Source organism: Diadema setosum, chromosome 14 (assembly GCF_964275005.1).
Source record: "Diadema setosum chromosome 14, eeDiaSeto1, whole genome shotgun sequence".
NCBI lineage: Eukaryota > Metazoa > Echinodermata > Echinoidea > Diadematoida > Diadematidae > Diadema > Diadema setosum.
Window position 1 is genome coordinate 39252231 of NC_092698.1, and position 17229 is coordinate 39269459.

At 41.2% G+C, this 17229-nt stretch overlaps 2 protein-coding genes across 2 annotated transcripts in view; one reads left to right on the forward strand and one right to left on the reverse strand.

The window, feature by feature from the left end:
• Positions 1-1405: 1405 nt before the first annotated feature.
• LOC140238353 (craniofacial development protein 2-like) lies at positions 1406-4240 on the reverse strand. Its single transcript, XM_072318285.1, has 2 exons — positions 3349-4240; positions 1406-1596 (listed from the first exon to the last, which is right to left on the reverse strand). Exons 1-2 carry the CDS (start codon positions 4238-4240, stop codon positions 1406-1408), a joined length of 1083 nt encoding a protein of 360 aa, XP_072174386.1.
• Positions 4241-9037: 4797 nt separating this feature from the next.
• Positions 9038-17229, forward strand: part of LOC140238354 (uncharacterized) — a 45464-nt gene continuing 37272 nt past the window's right edge. The window contains exons 1-2 of the mRNA XM_072318286.1: positions 9038-9147; positions 16461-16805. Coding sequence (XP_072174387.1) covers positions 9090-9147; positions 16461-16805 — 403 coding nt within the window. The 5' untranslated portion in view covers positions 9038-9089. The remainder of the gene's footprint in view (positions 9148-16460; positions 16806-17229) is intronic.

Here is a 17229-nt window from a genome sequence, read left to right on the forward strand (position 1 = left end):
AGACACGATTGGTGTAGTTCAAGCAATACAATCTGTCATGATCTGGGTCTCATTTCATAAAAGATGTTACACGATAGCAACTCTTGCTGAAATAGCAACTTCCCATAGCAACAGCCAATTCTGGAAGCTGGATTCTAGTCGTTACTTAGCCTTTTGTCAAGGCCCTCTCGCTGTAATGGGCGAGCGAAGCGAGCCAAGCCGAGCGCGAGGGCCTTGACAAAAGGCTAGTCGTTACTATGACAATTGTCATTCCTGCAAGAGTTGCTACCATATCAACTTTTTATGAAGGGATCTCCCGTTCAAATACGATCCGATATGATTATCCAAATTGAGTCCATGATTGCTACCGATCTACGCAATCATTACGATCGGGATCTCCTATCTGGTACGTGCAGCTACTTTCTGATATGTTCGATACTACCGCGAACCGATGCACTCTGTTGAGATAGGATACTATATTTTTCACGATCTGGATCGAAAGCGACCACCATTTGGCCTACGATTGGACTTGAATGGGAAAATCATAACCTGGCTGACAATGGACTTGTTTCCCTATAGCTTCTGCATAGTGATTACAACCCACAACTATTGATGATGGCAAGGGTCGACAGGTTGAGGATGATGACAACGTGACATTTTTAGTATTGCGAAATATAACGTTATCATCGGCGAGGAAGAAGGCGAGCAGTACCCAGATCAGCCATAACCTATAATAGTCCCTCCTCTTCTAATCTATTCTAAAGACATTTACATATTATTCAATCTTTGACATGCTCACCCTCCCCCCGAACACTCCCCCCCCCCCACAAACATTAGATCAGATCATTGCCATCTTCACCAGGAAAAAAAAAAACAACAAACAAACAAACAAACAAAAAAAAAAAAACATTCGAGACAAAAATCTTATCGGGGAGGGCATCGGAAGTTTGATTTGGTTTTGGCTTGGTTTAATATTTTACTAAACAATGTTTAATCTAACTAATATACACGCAACCAGAAAAGTGGCTCCCCTAATAAAAATGATGTCACTCTTTAATGAAAAAAGTTTAAGCAAAATTATTTGGCAGGGGTATTGCTATCACTTATTGACTAACGTTCTGTGAGAAAATGAGAGCGATCTTTAAAGTCATGTTAGAGTAACCACACATTTACGACAATTGTCATTTTTAAGTGTCACAGAAGTTGATTTTGTGGGGTATGTGAAACATTTCTGCTTCTGGTGAATGTTTCAGTGGCTTCGTTATTTTATCATTCACGATGTCACCCTCCCCCTTTATGCTATATGAACACTTTTTGCATTTCTTGCTCTATCTTCAAAGTGCGCGCGGCTCCCCCAACCAAGACACATCAAAAACTACTCCTTCTTACATTATGTTCACTCGACCTTGACCTTGACCTATGCCTTTCACTCCAACAAAGGGTTGAGTGGTGGCATCCGCTTCATGATGTCCTGCCATTCTTGGCGGTTGCTGGCTAGATGACTGGCTTCTACTAGTGAGCATATGTTTTTGCTCCTACAGTCTGTTTTTACACAGTCTGTCCATCTCTTGGGTGGTCTTCCCTGTGGTCTCTTACCAGAAATTCTTCCCTCCATTGCTAATTTAGGAAGGCGTGTTACCGGCATACGTATGAGATGTCCAAAATATCGTAGTCTTCTTTGGGAGATTCTATCTAATACTGTTCTTGTTGCATTCAATTGGTCCCTTATTGTGGTGTTCCTTATTCTATCCATTCGTGTTACGCCACATATTTTCCGCAGGCATGTCATTTCAAAAGTCATTAGGCGGTTTTCATCTTCTTTCCTGAGTGTCCATGTCTCTGCTCCATATAGTAATATAGGGAGAATTAGTGCCCTGTATAATTCGGTCTTTGTTGATGACTTAATATTTGTTGAGCTCCATATGGTGTGAAGTTTCTGGACTGCCCCCATGGCTTTTCCAATCCTGTTTTTGATTTCCGGAGCATTGGATCCATCTTGACTAATAATTCCACCTAGGTAGGTGAAATTTTCCACTTGAGTCAGCTCTTTATCTTCTATACTGATGTGTATTTGTTTGGGCTCTTTGCTGATATACTGCACCTCTGTCTTCCTGATATTTATCTTCAGACCCAAGGAGGAGCTGCTGAGATGTACCTTGTCAACAAGAGTTTGGAGGTCTTCTTCACTTTCTGCTATCAAAGCAATGTCATCTGCATAGCATAGGTTGTTGATGACTTGTCCTTGGATATTAGCTCCAATTTTGATGTCGTGGAGGGCGTATTGCATAACAAGTTCAAGTAGGATGTTAAATAGTTGTGGTGAGATTACACATCCTTGTCTTACTCCCACTGTTACCTTGAACCAATCTGTTAGGTCGCCATTTACCCTAACTGCACTTTGTGATTTCTGGTAAAGTGCTTTCAAAATATTGATGATTTTTCTAGAAAATCCAAAGAAGTTGAGTGCTTTCCACAAAGCCTCTTGCCAGATAGAGTCAAAGGCCTTTTCAAAGTCTACATAACATAAGAATAGTCCTCTTTTTCTTTCCATATATTTCTCAATGATTTGTCGTAGAGTAAAGAGTTGGTCTACTGTTGATCTTCCTGGTCGGAAACCTGCCTGTGATTCTGACAAAACTTGTTCTGTTCTATCTAGAATGCGTCTCTGAATGACAAGGGCTAATATTTTGCCAGCATGGCTGAGAAGACTAATTCCTCTGTAATTACGACAATCAAGTTTGTCTTTTTTCTTATAGATGGGGGTTATAATTGCCTTTCCCCAATCATCTGGGAAGGACTCATTTTGCCATATCTTTTGGCATAGTTGATGCAAGACGTCTATCCCGGCATCTCCAGCAGCTTTTATCTCTTCAGCTGAAATGCCATCAAATCCGGTTGCCTTTCCATCAGCTAATCTCTTGATAGCACTCGCAATCTCTTCCCTCGTAATATTAGGTTCTTCATCTGTGTTCTGCATTTGGGGTATACAGCTTGCTGTGTCCTCGTCAACTGGGTTTTGATTATTGTACAGATCCTCAAAGCTTTCTTTCCATCTAGTTTCGACCTCTTTGAGTTCTGTCAAAATTTCTCCATTCCTATCTTTTATTGTTTGCATTTTGATAGATGCTTTGTTGGTAATGATCTTTATCGTTGAGTAGACCTCCTTTGATTTTGCTGCCTGGTGAGCCTTGTCCACTTTTGCACACAAGCTTTTGAGCCAGGTGTCTTTACATCCTTTTAATTTCCTCTTAATTTCACGATTCAAAAAATTATATCTACTCTTTTTTAATGAATCATGTGATTTAGCTTGCTTCACTTTGCTACGTTCATTTGACAGATTAATAACTTCTTCACTGATCCATGGTTTACTTTTATTAGCTTTCCTGTTCCCCAAGATCTTTTCTGAGGTCTCGGCAAATGCTGTCTTTACTTCTTCCCACACAGTTTGTGTGTCAGTGTCTGGCATGTCTAGCAGAGGGGCGAATCTTCCTCCAATTTCCACTTCATAGTTGGCCCTGACCTGTGGATCTTTCAGTCTGAAGACATCATAATGTTTTGGGTAATTAATTTTCTTATTTATTTTGAATTTCAGTCGTAGGTTTGCCAGCACTAGTTGGTGATCAGATCCCGCGTCTGCACTTGGGAAGCTTCTAGCATTTGTGACACAGTGCTTGTACTTTTCATTGATCAGGATGTAGTCTATCATATTGTGCGTCTTCTGGTCTGGAGATTCCCAGGTCCACTGTCGATTCTGTTTTCTCTGTTTGAACATGGTGTTGGTGACTGACAAATTATTTGCAGCACAGAAATTGAGTAGCTTTTCTCCTCGTCCGTTTTGGGAGCCATAGCCGTAGTTGCCTAATACATTCTCCCAGTTTGTTCTATCACTTCCTACTTTGGCATTTAGATCTCCCATTACAATGAGCAGGTCATTCTTGTTTGTTTTGTTGACTACGGTTTGCAGTTGGTCATAAAATTCATCTACTTCACCTTCCGGATCAGCTGTATTTGGGGCATACACCTGTATAATGGTTATGGCCCCAGCTTTCATCTGAAATCTCGCTGACATGATCCTTTGTGAGACGGGGTTGTAGCCTAGTAAAGCACCTTGGGCTGTTTTGTTGAGTATGAGAGCTACCCCTTGCCTGTGGACCGATTTGTTGCTTGAACACAGGATTTTGTATCCCTGGTGTATGAACTCGCCAGAGTCTGTCCAGTGAGTTTCTGAAATGCCGAGGACTTCCCAGTCAAACTTCTTCATCTGGTTAAGCAGGATTTCGAGATTTCCTTGTTGATGGAGTGTCCGTACATTCCATGTCCCGATTCCAATTTTCTTTTTCGTCGTTAGTAGCGCCTTCTTGCCTCTCGATTTATCAGCATCATATCGTCTAATCGGTGGCCTGCTATTTGCATGGCTCAGCCTAGTAGTACCCGTTGGTCTTCTAGTTAGATTGAGATGTGATGCGTCATTCTTCTCTACAGGATGTAGGTTCGTTTGGCGAGATGGCTGGTTAGTAGAAGCAGGGGCTGGGACCCTGGTGCCAGTATTTTGTTCCATCATGATGCAGTTTCGCTCAAGAGTTAGCTAGGCGGGTGAGACATTCCTCTCCTAGCCACCCTGGTCTGTTCGTCACCAACTGCACAGGTCAGTTGGGTCACAACCCCCACCACGAGAAGGTAGACCAGGACGTTTACCCATAATTCCCCAAGTCGGTCATCCCCTCACATCACATACTACAGTAAGATGAAATAGAATGCTTTGCTACCGGGGATGGTCTCCTCCTTGTTGTCCATCATATAAGATATGATAAGGGAATACAGGTTTAGGGGGTTATACAGGTTTAGGGGGTTTTCACTCGACATGTGCTGTTAAATGTTGGTTAGGCCCTATCTATCTGATGTCAATTATTTCAATAAGCTAGATGGATTTTGCAGTTTAATGAAGACTGACCATACTGAGCTATTTTCCTCTAAATTTGTGCTCAACCAACCATAAAAAAAACATGTTAAACATGGAAAGTGTCAGGATATAGGTGTGAGATGTTCAAACAATGGATTATGAAACAATAATTGTTAATAACCTTCAAGCAACAGAATAATTGTTTTCAGTATAATTTATCATATACAAGAAACACAGTGCTTCACAGGCCCCTCTCTTTCCCCCAATAAAAAAAATCTAGTTATTTTTAAAGAGTAACCATTTGCATTTAATGTGTGCTCACTCATGCAGGATTCAGGAAATTATTCTCACTTTCATGCTCACGTTAGCAATCAATGCATGCAGACATAATATTGCCAGTTTTTTTTTTCGATTTGTTTTGTTTTGGCGATTTTTAAAAATTTTTTTAATTGCGCCATTTAGATTAGGGGAGCTATTTGTTGTTGTTGTTATTGTTGTGTGTGTGTGTGTCTCTATAATGGTAATATAATTAGTCTCACGAAATGATAAACAACTTCAATAATAAGCCTACGGGCACCTTATAAATAATGGTAATAAAATGCATTTTTGAAATGATAATCTAATGCAGGATACCACCTTGCGGAATGCGAAATATGACCAGCCTGCGAGTAAAATAAGGGAAATGTGCAAAAACTGAGCAGAAGGGAAGTGATAGGCCTAAAGTTTATTCTGCTCTACACGATTACGAAGCACGATTAGATGAGATCCGGTGCGTTTTGTTACGATCCAAGACGATCTGATGCGATTAGTAGACAATTTTTGAACCGGTCAAAAATGTTCTACACTATTAATTAACGCGATTACCACGAATGACCTCAATAACAAGATCTTATTCGATCAGTGTAGGCCCTACCAATATTTTTTTTTCTTTAGATGTTTTATTGATTTCAACTATTGGCATACAAACATAAATCATTTCTAATTATGGTATACCAATATTGCGATTTCAAGCGCCAATCGTGACAGTGAGTGGGAACAACGCATCATCTGGCAAAGCTCTTTGTAGTCTAGCTTCTGGACACTTTTTACTCGTAGCCGTGATTGTACGCGACAAGCCGTATGAGGGCGTGACAACCGAGGATTGCGATACGCCGAGAACTGCGATACCCGAGTTCGTTGGGCGCGCAGTCTCTCGATTATCGCTATCAGAAAATTTGCGCCCTCTCTTGGTTTATCGCACCGGTAAACACTATTTGGGCACCCGTCCCGCTTCATCATGAATATTCATCATCTCCATGTATCCGTAATACCGTGGAAATACATGAGTTTTACATTTCCCGGCAGCGTTTTTGCATTTTCCGGCAAATCTGAACATTTGTCCATCTCCCGGCGAGGCGTTTTAACATTCCCCGTTGATGCAATTTTTCGAGATTTTTAGGTTTCCCGGGGATACGTTTTTACATTCTATGGCACATATCCAGCGTTCTGCCATTTACTAGTACAGTATCTTACTGCCTGATGAATATTCATGACGAAGCGGGACGAGTGCCCAAATAGTGCTTACCAAGGAAAAGGGGACGGAGCTCAGACTAAGCTCTTTGGTACTCGCGTATACGAAGTACACTGTACACTAACTATACACAGCCCAGTCGCTGTACGTAAATTGGTCGGGCTAACTGCAGTACTGTACACCAAAGAGTATAGAGGCGCACGCAGTGCACCAAGAGGGTCTACTCCACAGAACTCGTTCTGTGGTCTACTCTCGCGATTTTACACGTAAACAGGTGTAGTACGCCATGGAGCCCAACGGCGGCCATTACAGGAAGCAAACCGCAGGATTATCGCGAGCGTATACGTGACCTATATACTCGTAGGGGTGAATTCTGCTTCCCTTTAATTTTCTCCTTTTTAAGTAGGCAAACAGCGGTATGACATTGTTTAAGACCTCAAAATTCCATAAAGAATCATCATTTATGCCTAGAAATAAAAAAAAAAAATGAAGAAATGTCCATTATTTCGAATCTGTAGTCCCTGAAAGTTCGAGCTATAGACACTATACTGAAGCGGCTGTTGTTGTTTTTCTAGGCGGGGATCAGCAATGTGAAAATAAAATAAATGTAAGGTGACGGCGACAAAATCACGACTAGATAAGATAACGATAATGCAAAGAAGAAGAATGTTGATAATTATACACTTTAATTTCATTTACTTTAGGACGGCATTGTTATTGTAAGAGTGCTGGTTTTATGTGTCGGTAGCGTGGTGTGCACTCTCAACTATAGTATATGATGTCAAGCCACAGTCGAACATTAGTCCATGCAGGAGACAAGGTGGTAGTTCCAAGATATACAATTAGTTTATTAGATATAATAATCAGGAATTCCAGAATGGTGCATAATATTGACAAGGGAATATTGTCGGTAGTACATGTATATATAAAGAATACTGTTCCACTCCTTCTTGGCACATGACCGAACAGAGTCGGGGCCGGAGTCAGATTTATTCCTCAACTCTAGAAGCATAAGATATATAGGGACATGGATAGAAGTTAAGAGATTAGTAGGAGAGGGTCTATGATGTGGGGATTATAGTCATTGAACAGTACTGTGTAAGGGACTGGTGGTGGGAATTGTAAACACAGTTAGTCTGAATTTACTTAAACTTGATTGAGGACAAAGGGAAGGATTAACTATTGAGTAGAGATTAACCAAAGTAATAACAAAGATGGTTGGGTTCTGAATGGAAGTTTCATTGGAGGTTTGATGGTCTTGTTAATAAAAGGACATGAGCCTATAAAGCTGGGAAGTGTACATAGGGTTTGGGATTGGACTGGTCGTATATTTAGACAGTATAATTGGGGCAGGAAATGGGGATAAATTCTTAACTTGGTCAATCAAAAGACACTTATAAATTACATGAGGTTTGTTCTGTTTTAAGGTATAAACTCCCTATTTCTCCATCTTACATTATGATTCAACAAAAAAGGGCTGTTCTGCCCGAATTCGCGGATCATATCAAACAAGATATATACTAAAAATAATACCCTTCATCTGTTTGGTCCACGTTAATTCAAGTTCAAATTCAAAATCAAATTCAAACATTACTTTTATTTTTTCAACAGAATGTACAAAATGTATATGAAATTTGACATGCATTTCTTTGAAAACATATGCCTATACACATCGACCCAAGAATAACAACATGTTCATAAATTATGATCAGTACAAATAAAAAAGACATACAATTCATAAATTTTGAAAATGCCAACACAGTGAAAAGCTCATAAAAGCGTATCCAGGGGCGTATCCAGGAAAGGGGGGGGGGGGGCAACTAATATTTCTGGTGCCACTTCCGGGTTTCATTTCATTTTTTCTTGTTATTTCTTTTGTATTTAACGATAAATAAAGGGGGCCGTATACCTCTTGCGCCCCCCCCCCCGATCCACCACTGGTATCTAGAGGTCTACATTACCCGAGCCTTGGTACCCCCCAACAAAAATAAAGAAACAAAAATATAAAAAAGATAACCTCAAAAGAAGAAATAAGTGTTCTGCAGCTTTTCTGTAAATGACTGTATAGAAATGATAATTTTGACCGCCTGCAATGATTTCTATTGGTTGTTCTAGGGAAATCATTGTATATTAGTCTACATCGTTAACCAGGAGAAGAGTTGAGAGAGAGAGAGAGAGAGAGGGGGTGGGACTCTGAAGCTGTGAGCAATCTCATGCATAATAATCAAACACCATGTTAAACTCCCACTATAATCATTAAGTCATTAGTTTAAAAGCTCGAATTTTGAGGAACTACAGATTGGATAATAAAGGGAATTTCTTCATTTATATTTCACTTTTGAAGGGAATGATACTTATCAATGTCGTAATGAGGTTCGAAGTACTTCTTTTAACCTGTATGTCTCCATAAAAAGGAGAAAATGAAAGGAAGGCCGATACCTCTCCATATAGATGGTCACGTAAAAATACGCCCGCCATCGCTCGCTTTGCTTCCTAAAATGGCGCCGAAATCTGCCCATGAGCGTACTACGCAAAATCGCGAGAGTAGACCCTCTTGGCGCACGCTCTATTCTCTTTGCTGTACAGTCATCATTACGATCATGATCCCATGCCATAGAGCTGTATAATCAGATAATAGAGCTCTATGTCCTATGCCCACCTTTTGTACCTTCCTGATTTCACAGCGGTGAACCTGAGACCATGTCGGAAGAAGAAGGACTTTCGAGGAGTGAGGCAGAAAGTGAAGGGGAGCTTCAAAGTATGTAGAGAAGCGATATAAAGGGAATCTATGTTGTATCTAGGCATCATGTTGTTGGAAGCATACGTGCATTACAAGTGTAGGAAAGTTAGGCTAATGATGTGTCATGTAAAAGTACCAAAGGCTTAGTCCCGAGGTATGTGTATTTTTGTAGGTAAACTTGCATCTCGTGTATCTGTATGGATATAATATGGTGGTAGCAGTGCAGTGGTAACCCCGGCTACCCGAAGACTTGCATGCAATTTTCGGGGGAATAGTGAAGTAATCAAGTGCACTGCGATGCTTGCAATTCAGTAAACAACCCTTCGTTCAAAACGACACTTGGATTCGCAACGAAAAGCTGTAGGGTAAGGGCACCACCACCAGTATTCGGTCAGCCCCCGGTATTCAGTCACTTATCAATATGCTTATGAATCACTTGTCACCAGCCAGTAAGTTCAACTGTCACAACACACGCAAATCACATTACAGTAATTCACATACTTGCACACTCATTCACAACAGGAAACTCCCTTAGTCCCCTCCAAAAATCCATCCAAAATCCCAGATTTTACCGTCAAAAGTGCAGAATCGGCGCTACTTTCAAAAAGCGCGCGCGGATAAGGCCCGGTTTTAAGAGTACGGGTCGCCGAAAAAGCGCTAAAAATCGAGAAATACGCCGTTCTCTCGTGGGATTTTTCGCTTATCGCAAGCTTGGAGTTTAATGGTATCCTCAAAAACGCAAAAGAAAAACAAAATTTCCGTACGTGCCGATACAGTGTCCCAATGTACAAGGGTTGAATGCAAGTGCCGAGGCCCCAGTATTAGGTCACCAACGGTCGCCGCAACGTCCCCGATGCAATTTTGTGCCAACAAGGTAGCGCGCGCGCGCATTTTTCAGCTGCCTTGAACACGCATTGACTTTGAACGCGTACATCGCGTGACCGAATACTGGTGCTGGTGACCGTATACTGGGGAATTTTCAAGGTGAAATATTTCGGGATTTTGTGCAATTCTGTGAGATATTTAACAAAATGAAAGTTGAGATTAAAGAAATTTGATATATTTCGCATACATTGCTGTAGATATGATGTATGTATGTATTATTTTAGTTTGAAAAATATTGCAAAGAAGCTTAAGTGACCGAATACTGGGGATGTTACCCTACATGTTGTCCATTTTAGGCAACTAACTAATGTCAATGACGTCAATGTTCCACTCACCATTTACCTCCGAAAACAAGATTAATCGTCATCATCTTTGAGACTATCTCCACAAGATGCAAATCACCATTTTGAACATATCACGTGAAACGTAAATTGATTTTGGCGGCTCTGATTGTAAGTATCTTATCTAACAGTATGGCTATGATTTTCAGTGTAAAACCCTGTATTTTGGTCTCTGGTCACCAAAATGCTAAGCCATATCACGGGTTTCTTCTATAGCCATAGGGCTTCCTATGCGACCCCTACTTGGTACGTGTTGCTTTTTGGGGTCGGTGCTGCGGTTAGTATGGTGGTAGCTCTACTACACATCGACCACCCTTTTTTAAACCGACAGCGTAGTTTTTGGCGCATAGAACGCTTAGTACACACTGCACTGTGCGCAGATCACATAAAAATGTATTGGCTTTGACTGTTGATGAGGATGTGTGGGAAAACGAAAATTCACTGTCCATTTATGGTTTAAATCGAGGACAAAAATTTCGAATGAATATTTTAACCGAATCATAATGTAATGTCAATTTGATGCATTTTCTAAAAAGCTTCGTACAAGCGTTGTTCAATACAACTCGGTTTGTGTGCTTTGTCAAAACAAAAACAGCGGTCTATTAAAAAAAGCGGCGGCACCGCGAGGAGTTGACCGAAAGATTGGTCTGTATCTGGTCGTCGGGGAAATGTTCCGCGGAGACTGCGTCAGGCTTCACGGATCCCCTCCTATTAATACAGACTGAAGGCAATGATGCTGGCTCCTGTAGGGATGAGCTGCCAGCGGTCTCGCACTGATCAAACGTCACGATAAACCAAATTTCAGACAGCTTTTTTACATTCAAACAAGTTTGACATGACATGACACATTATGCAGCAATATTTGGGGTAACTCTCTCACATTGTGCAATTGAAATACAGTGACTATAGGTTATATCGCAGAAATTTGTATCCTTATCGCAACATCGCCGTTCGCTAGCTGTAAGTCGCCATTTTGAATCTGTTAGGCAATCACATGCGAGGTACGTGTTTTGATAAAAAACACATAGAAATCTACCTCGCATGTGATTGGCTAATGGATTCATATGTTGGAGAGCTGTTACGACTGCTGGTAGTTGCATCTTTTTTCATGAAAATTCTACCAAAATGTTGGATATATCATTAATCTGGTGAGTGCAATGCATGCTTGAAATGTTGATTTTGCTATACAAGTTGAAATTTGGTGATCTAGGGCTGTGAATTAGATGCAATCGAGAAGGGTGAGGTACCTCACCCAATTCTCCATAGAGACAGTGGTTAAGAGCTTCCCCACAGTGATGTATAGTACCAGCTTCCGTCTGTCTACGGAGGAGAGGGATAACGTCAAAAAGATAAAAGACTCCTCCGAACAGACGGATCTTTCTGTCTACGCGAGGAGCTGAAAAGAGGGCGCTCAAGTTCGACGGCGATAATTTTGCACTGAAACTTCGAATTGAAAAGGGGACAACAGCATTTGATAGTGCTGGATTTTCTCAATCACGTAGGGTCCTAGGTCAAGTTTTAATGTGAATTACAGTCTTCAATATTCTTATCAGGCAGATAAAAATTAGGCGGTCAATGAGTAGTAGGATCAACCATACACAATGTGTAGGACCTGCCGTCAGCGTCACCGGCACCAACCCCATGCAAGGTTTGACCTTGTGCCAAAAAAGAAACAAGAAAAAAAAAAGCATGTAGGCCTAGACTCGATTCTAGGCCTAGGTTGGTAACTATACACAGCCCTGCTCTGTCGCAGCGCACCGGCACCAACCCCATGCAAGGTTCGACCTTGTGCCAAAAAAGAAACAAGAAAAAAGAAAAAAAAGCATGTAGGCCTAGACTCAACTCTAGGCCTAGGTTGGTAACTATACACAGCCCTACTCTGTGGCAATACACGACTTGTCACTAAGTGTCGCGACAGGGCTGCACCATGCCAGTCGAGATCTGAAATAAGTTCACCCTATTCCAGACGGATCGACAACAAGATTTTGAATTTATTAGAGTAAGTGTCCCGGTTTGCGGCCGCATAAGGGGTTTTCCACACTGAAACGCAAACTTGCAAATTGCTTAAACCCAGGTTACAGTGTATATCATAGTGGTTGACCACTAATACCAATTCATGTTGCATTGTCGCCATCGCAAGACCAATGTCCATCGCGATAGCAAAAGAAGACCACGGCCGCGACCCGGTACAGCGTCTGCTGGTTTGCGTCAGTGATACCAACTGTAGCTCCGCGATTTTCTACTGAACACCTTCATTGGCTCGTGAACGTTGCGTAAGCGCCAAGTCCCATTGCGAAAGCCCGTGAAAAGGGCTGGCACACGTGCACTGACCAAGAGCAGTGATTGCTGTTGTGGCGGTGTTACTGTTGTCTTTTTCATGACTTTTTCAATCGTAACATCCACTTCCGGAAATAAATGGCGGCCCACATCGGCTTACGAAAGTTCTGTTTCTATGTGAGGATATGGATTCAAAATCCATGAACAGTTTCTCATTTCCAGTTTCTTAGACCCCTTGTTCCTTAACTGTGATGTTCTGAAGTATCGAAAATTAAATTTTCGATGCGAGATGTTGTCATTTACATGTAGGTGAGAATATTTCACTTTGTTTGGAGATTTTGCCCATGTCATCGGTTGATTTTTGTAGATTAGCAGTGTGTTAGTGAATGTGTGGTATACATGTAATATAGAGTGTATTGCTGTGTTCAGCGTTATATTACCAAATGTGCTGTAATGGCTGCGAACCGGCGCCTGGCCGCGAACTGGGACATTTACTCTAAATTAGGCCTAGGCCTAACATCATGTTTGTTAACTTACTCAGCAGACCTAGTATAGGGATCTGTCATTACCTCCGCCAAGGGAGGAGGTTATGTTTTCGTTACCGCTGGTTTGTGTGTTCATCGTTTGTGTGTTTGTGTGTTTGTCCTTGTGCAAAATAACTCAAAAAGTAGTCAAAGGATTTGGATGAAACTTACAGAAAAGGTTGAGAATGACACAAGTAACAAACGGCATAAAGTAAAGTACATAGTAAAGGTTACTTTACTGGCCAGCAGTAAAGGTCCTTGTTCAGCAAACAGGAAGGAGGCTAACGTACAACGAGCTGGTAAACAGGCTTAAGCAACATTTCGGCCCAGCAGGTAAATCTGAGGTTTTCTTGGCTGAGCTGCGGACCAGGAGGGGGAAACCGAAGGAGACTTCTGCAGGAGTTGGGGCAGGGTATTTGGGAGCTGACTGCATTAGCCTACCAAGAATTTGACGAGGCGGGGCAAGATCGCCTAGCAAGAGGCCACTTCATGGACGCAGTCATTAGACCAGAGATACGAGAGGGTCTGTTTCGTGCCCAGCCCCACACACTTGACGAGGCGATAGAAGCCGCACTGAGTACAGAGGCTTTCCTGAGGATGGAGATGGAGAGAAACGATGGCCGGTCGCAGCGGTATAGCAGAGCACTGGCGACTGATAACGTCGAGCAGAAGAGCCCTGCAACCAAGGAGAAATATGGCGCTACATGTATGAGGTGAGTGACGAAAGCAGTGGAAGAGCTGATTTCCAGAGTGGAATCTTCTCCACCGGCACGATCGAGAACCAACGCGACATCACAATTTGCAAGGGTACCAGCATCATCACTGCCTAGGGACCAGAGCAACAACTGTTTCAACTGCGGCTAAGCTGGCCACTGGAAACGAGATTGCCCATGTCTAGTGAAGCCACCACTTAGAAGTATGCCAGTAAGCATAGGTGCAGACAAAACGAGGTGCTACCACTGCAATCAAGTTGGCCATGGTCGGAGGTACTGCCCCCAAGCATCAACTATCGAGCAGATACCAGTGCGCAGTCAGCCAGAGTGGGGACCAGCTCCACTTTGTAGCGATGATGGTGGCATGCAGCACGGGACACCAGAGCAAGCACAGCGAGCATCACAGGCTGAGCAAGCAGAGCAAGCACGGCCAGTTGGCAATAGCAGATATCAAGGTCTTCTTGTTGAGTCTAAGATCACAAACGGCATACCTAGTATGTACTTTACTTTACATAGTAAAGTAACCTTTACTATGACCAGAGTTGCTGGATACAGCAACATGCATGTATACTGTACACATATTGTACATCCATCCACACGAAGATGCTGGACATTGCCTGTATAAAAGGAACCTGCTGTGTGTAGCCAAATCAACATGCAGGCAGTGGATGACTACATTGACATGGTTGCAAAGCTATGGAAATACATGTAACCTCATTTAGCATACCTTCATTTGTGACTACTTTATTTTCCCACAATTTTTTCTTTACCTTTATAAGATTGATTTAGTTACATCAATAGCAAAATTGCAATTGATTAGGGGATTTTAGATAGATTAGGATCAATAATAACAATATGATGGAGTCTTCTTACATTGGGACTGTGGCTGCTACACTTGTAGCTACAGTGTAGGCCTGTGAGCCAGCACGTAGCAAGCAGCGCTGCCGCCTAGCACATCAACACACAACATGAATATGAGCATACACTTTGTATTGCAACTATTAAAGAGCATGCGTATTCTCTGAGTACGCATCAAGCTGCTTTCTTGAACTGAGTCAAGCTGCTTTCTTGAACTGCATTCAAGTATCTACAGTATAGCATACAGGGTAAACAAGGTAGCGATGTCATCATGCATCAAGCTGCAGCTGACTGTACTGATTACCAATCATCTTAACGTAGCAATTGACACTCAATCTAAAGTTCCCCAATCAGTCATTTTTGCTATTGATTTTAAATCCACTGTAGTAAAGATGATGAGAATGGAGTGAAAAAAAAATCGTAGAAAAGTACAAGTAAAGCTGTATAAAAGGTACAAATGTATACATGCTAATATACATGTAATAAACCACCTACACTTGTACAGTGTACCTGTGATTTTCACCGTTTCATTGGAACCACAATCTTCCTTTCTTGGGGCATATTTTGATGGAAACACTTCCATTGTCCATCATTAATATCTAAAAATGATACATTTAATACTTAGAAATAATCACAGGGATTTCACATCGATCATAATGTACTTTACATGTACGGTATGTTTTTCACTCCAATTGTAAAGTTGAATCACATTCAAGGTAGTTGCGGTGCTATGTATTTCTCAAGGTTACAGTATCTCTGAAAACATTTATTTTGTGGATCAAACTGAATGAAGGCATACAATTCCTTTGATGTATGTGTCCAAACTATCAGATTACTGTGCCATCTTCATATTGCTGTTGTTTTTCTGGGTGTCGTAGTGCTTAGAAACGTATTACCATGGACGTGAGTTTAATAACTGTTCATGGTTCATTATATTCATTTTACTTCAACACATTGATAAAAGGAACTTGCTCAGCCAGTGGCTATTATTCTGCAAGTCCATGCATACAATATAACAGAGAAACGGCACAATACATTTGTAGATTCAGTGTACAATTATGATTTTAAAAAATCACATAGAGAGACGCTTAGTACAATCCCCACAAGGGCATTCTGATGAAAGACTCATAGAGGAGGAGGAAGAAGAAGAAGAGGAACAGCAGGAAGGAGAGGGGAAAGAAGAGAGAAATGTCAATTTAATCATGCAGACATCGCTCTGATTGTTTCATTAAAAACCAACAGTATGGACCTTGAACACAAAATTAATCTGATTAATATGCAATAAGGGTTATTGATATGCCACAGTGGTCCAGTTTGCCCATGCACCTGCCTTCGTTTTACCTGACCAAAAAAAAAAAAAAAAAAAAATGGACCTCCCCCCCCCAAAAAAAAAAAAAAATTATTAACATTTTTCAGGAAAAGTAAGGGATTCTGAAGAAAGTTACTACCCCACATACTGGATTTCATGTGGGATGATTAACAAGTGTATATTGGCCTTCGCTGTATACCTGGAACCAGCCTCCGCTTAAGGTGGGGCCACTGTTTATGAAATACTGTTCATTAAATTTTGTTGTTTGCTGTTCACTGGACATTGACATGTAATACAATCAACATCAGGATTTTCTGAGTTTGCCACCGCTATATGTGCTTCTGTACTAAACATCTCTAGCTTTATGAGGCACATGAATAAACAGGCTATTTTGTATTTACTGTATTTGTTTTCATATACACAGGTTCTGACCATGAAGAGTTAGAAGTCCAGTCAGATGGGGATCAGGGTCACTCTGAGTTGGGGGACAGAAGTGAAGAGGAAGGACAAGAGGAAGAAGAGGAGGAAGGAGAAGAGATAGCTCCTGGCTCTGGCAGTGAGGGAGAAGAAGGGCATTCTGATGAAGGACTCATAGAGGAGGAGGAAGAAGAAGAAGAGGAACAGCAGGAAGAAGAGGGGAAAGAAGAGAGAAATGTCAATGATGATGGAGAAGATGACATGGAGGAAGGAGAAGTAGCTGAAGAAGAAGATGAAGGAGAAGATGTAATGTCTCCAGATGTAGACCAGGGGGAGCTTGATGAACAAGAGGGTAAGAAGATTGACTTTTGAATGTAACATCATAACATTAATTAAGTTTTTGTTTTTATGTTTTATTATAGATCTTACATTGATTAGTCTTAATTGTCAATTACATTGAAAACATATTTTTCCTCAAAGCAATGTGTAGTATCAGTAATCATGGCCCGTTTCACAGTTAGGCGCTGCTTTTTGTCAACCTAGGTGTCAAAATTTCAAGTTCTCTTTTAGAGATAGAATGTCATGATTTTTTTATTCCTGAGAATGTGAATTTAATGGAAAATGTAATGCCTCAGCTTAATTATTATTGCAATATTTGATACCATAAATGATTCTATTGGAGATGAAGGCAATTTTGCTGAAAGATAGTGCTATAATGTCATGGACAGAGCTGAAGCGCTATGTGTCCAACAGGTGATTTGAAACTGTAACATGAT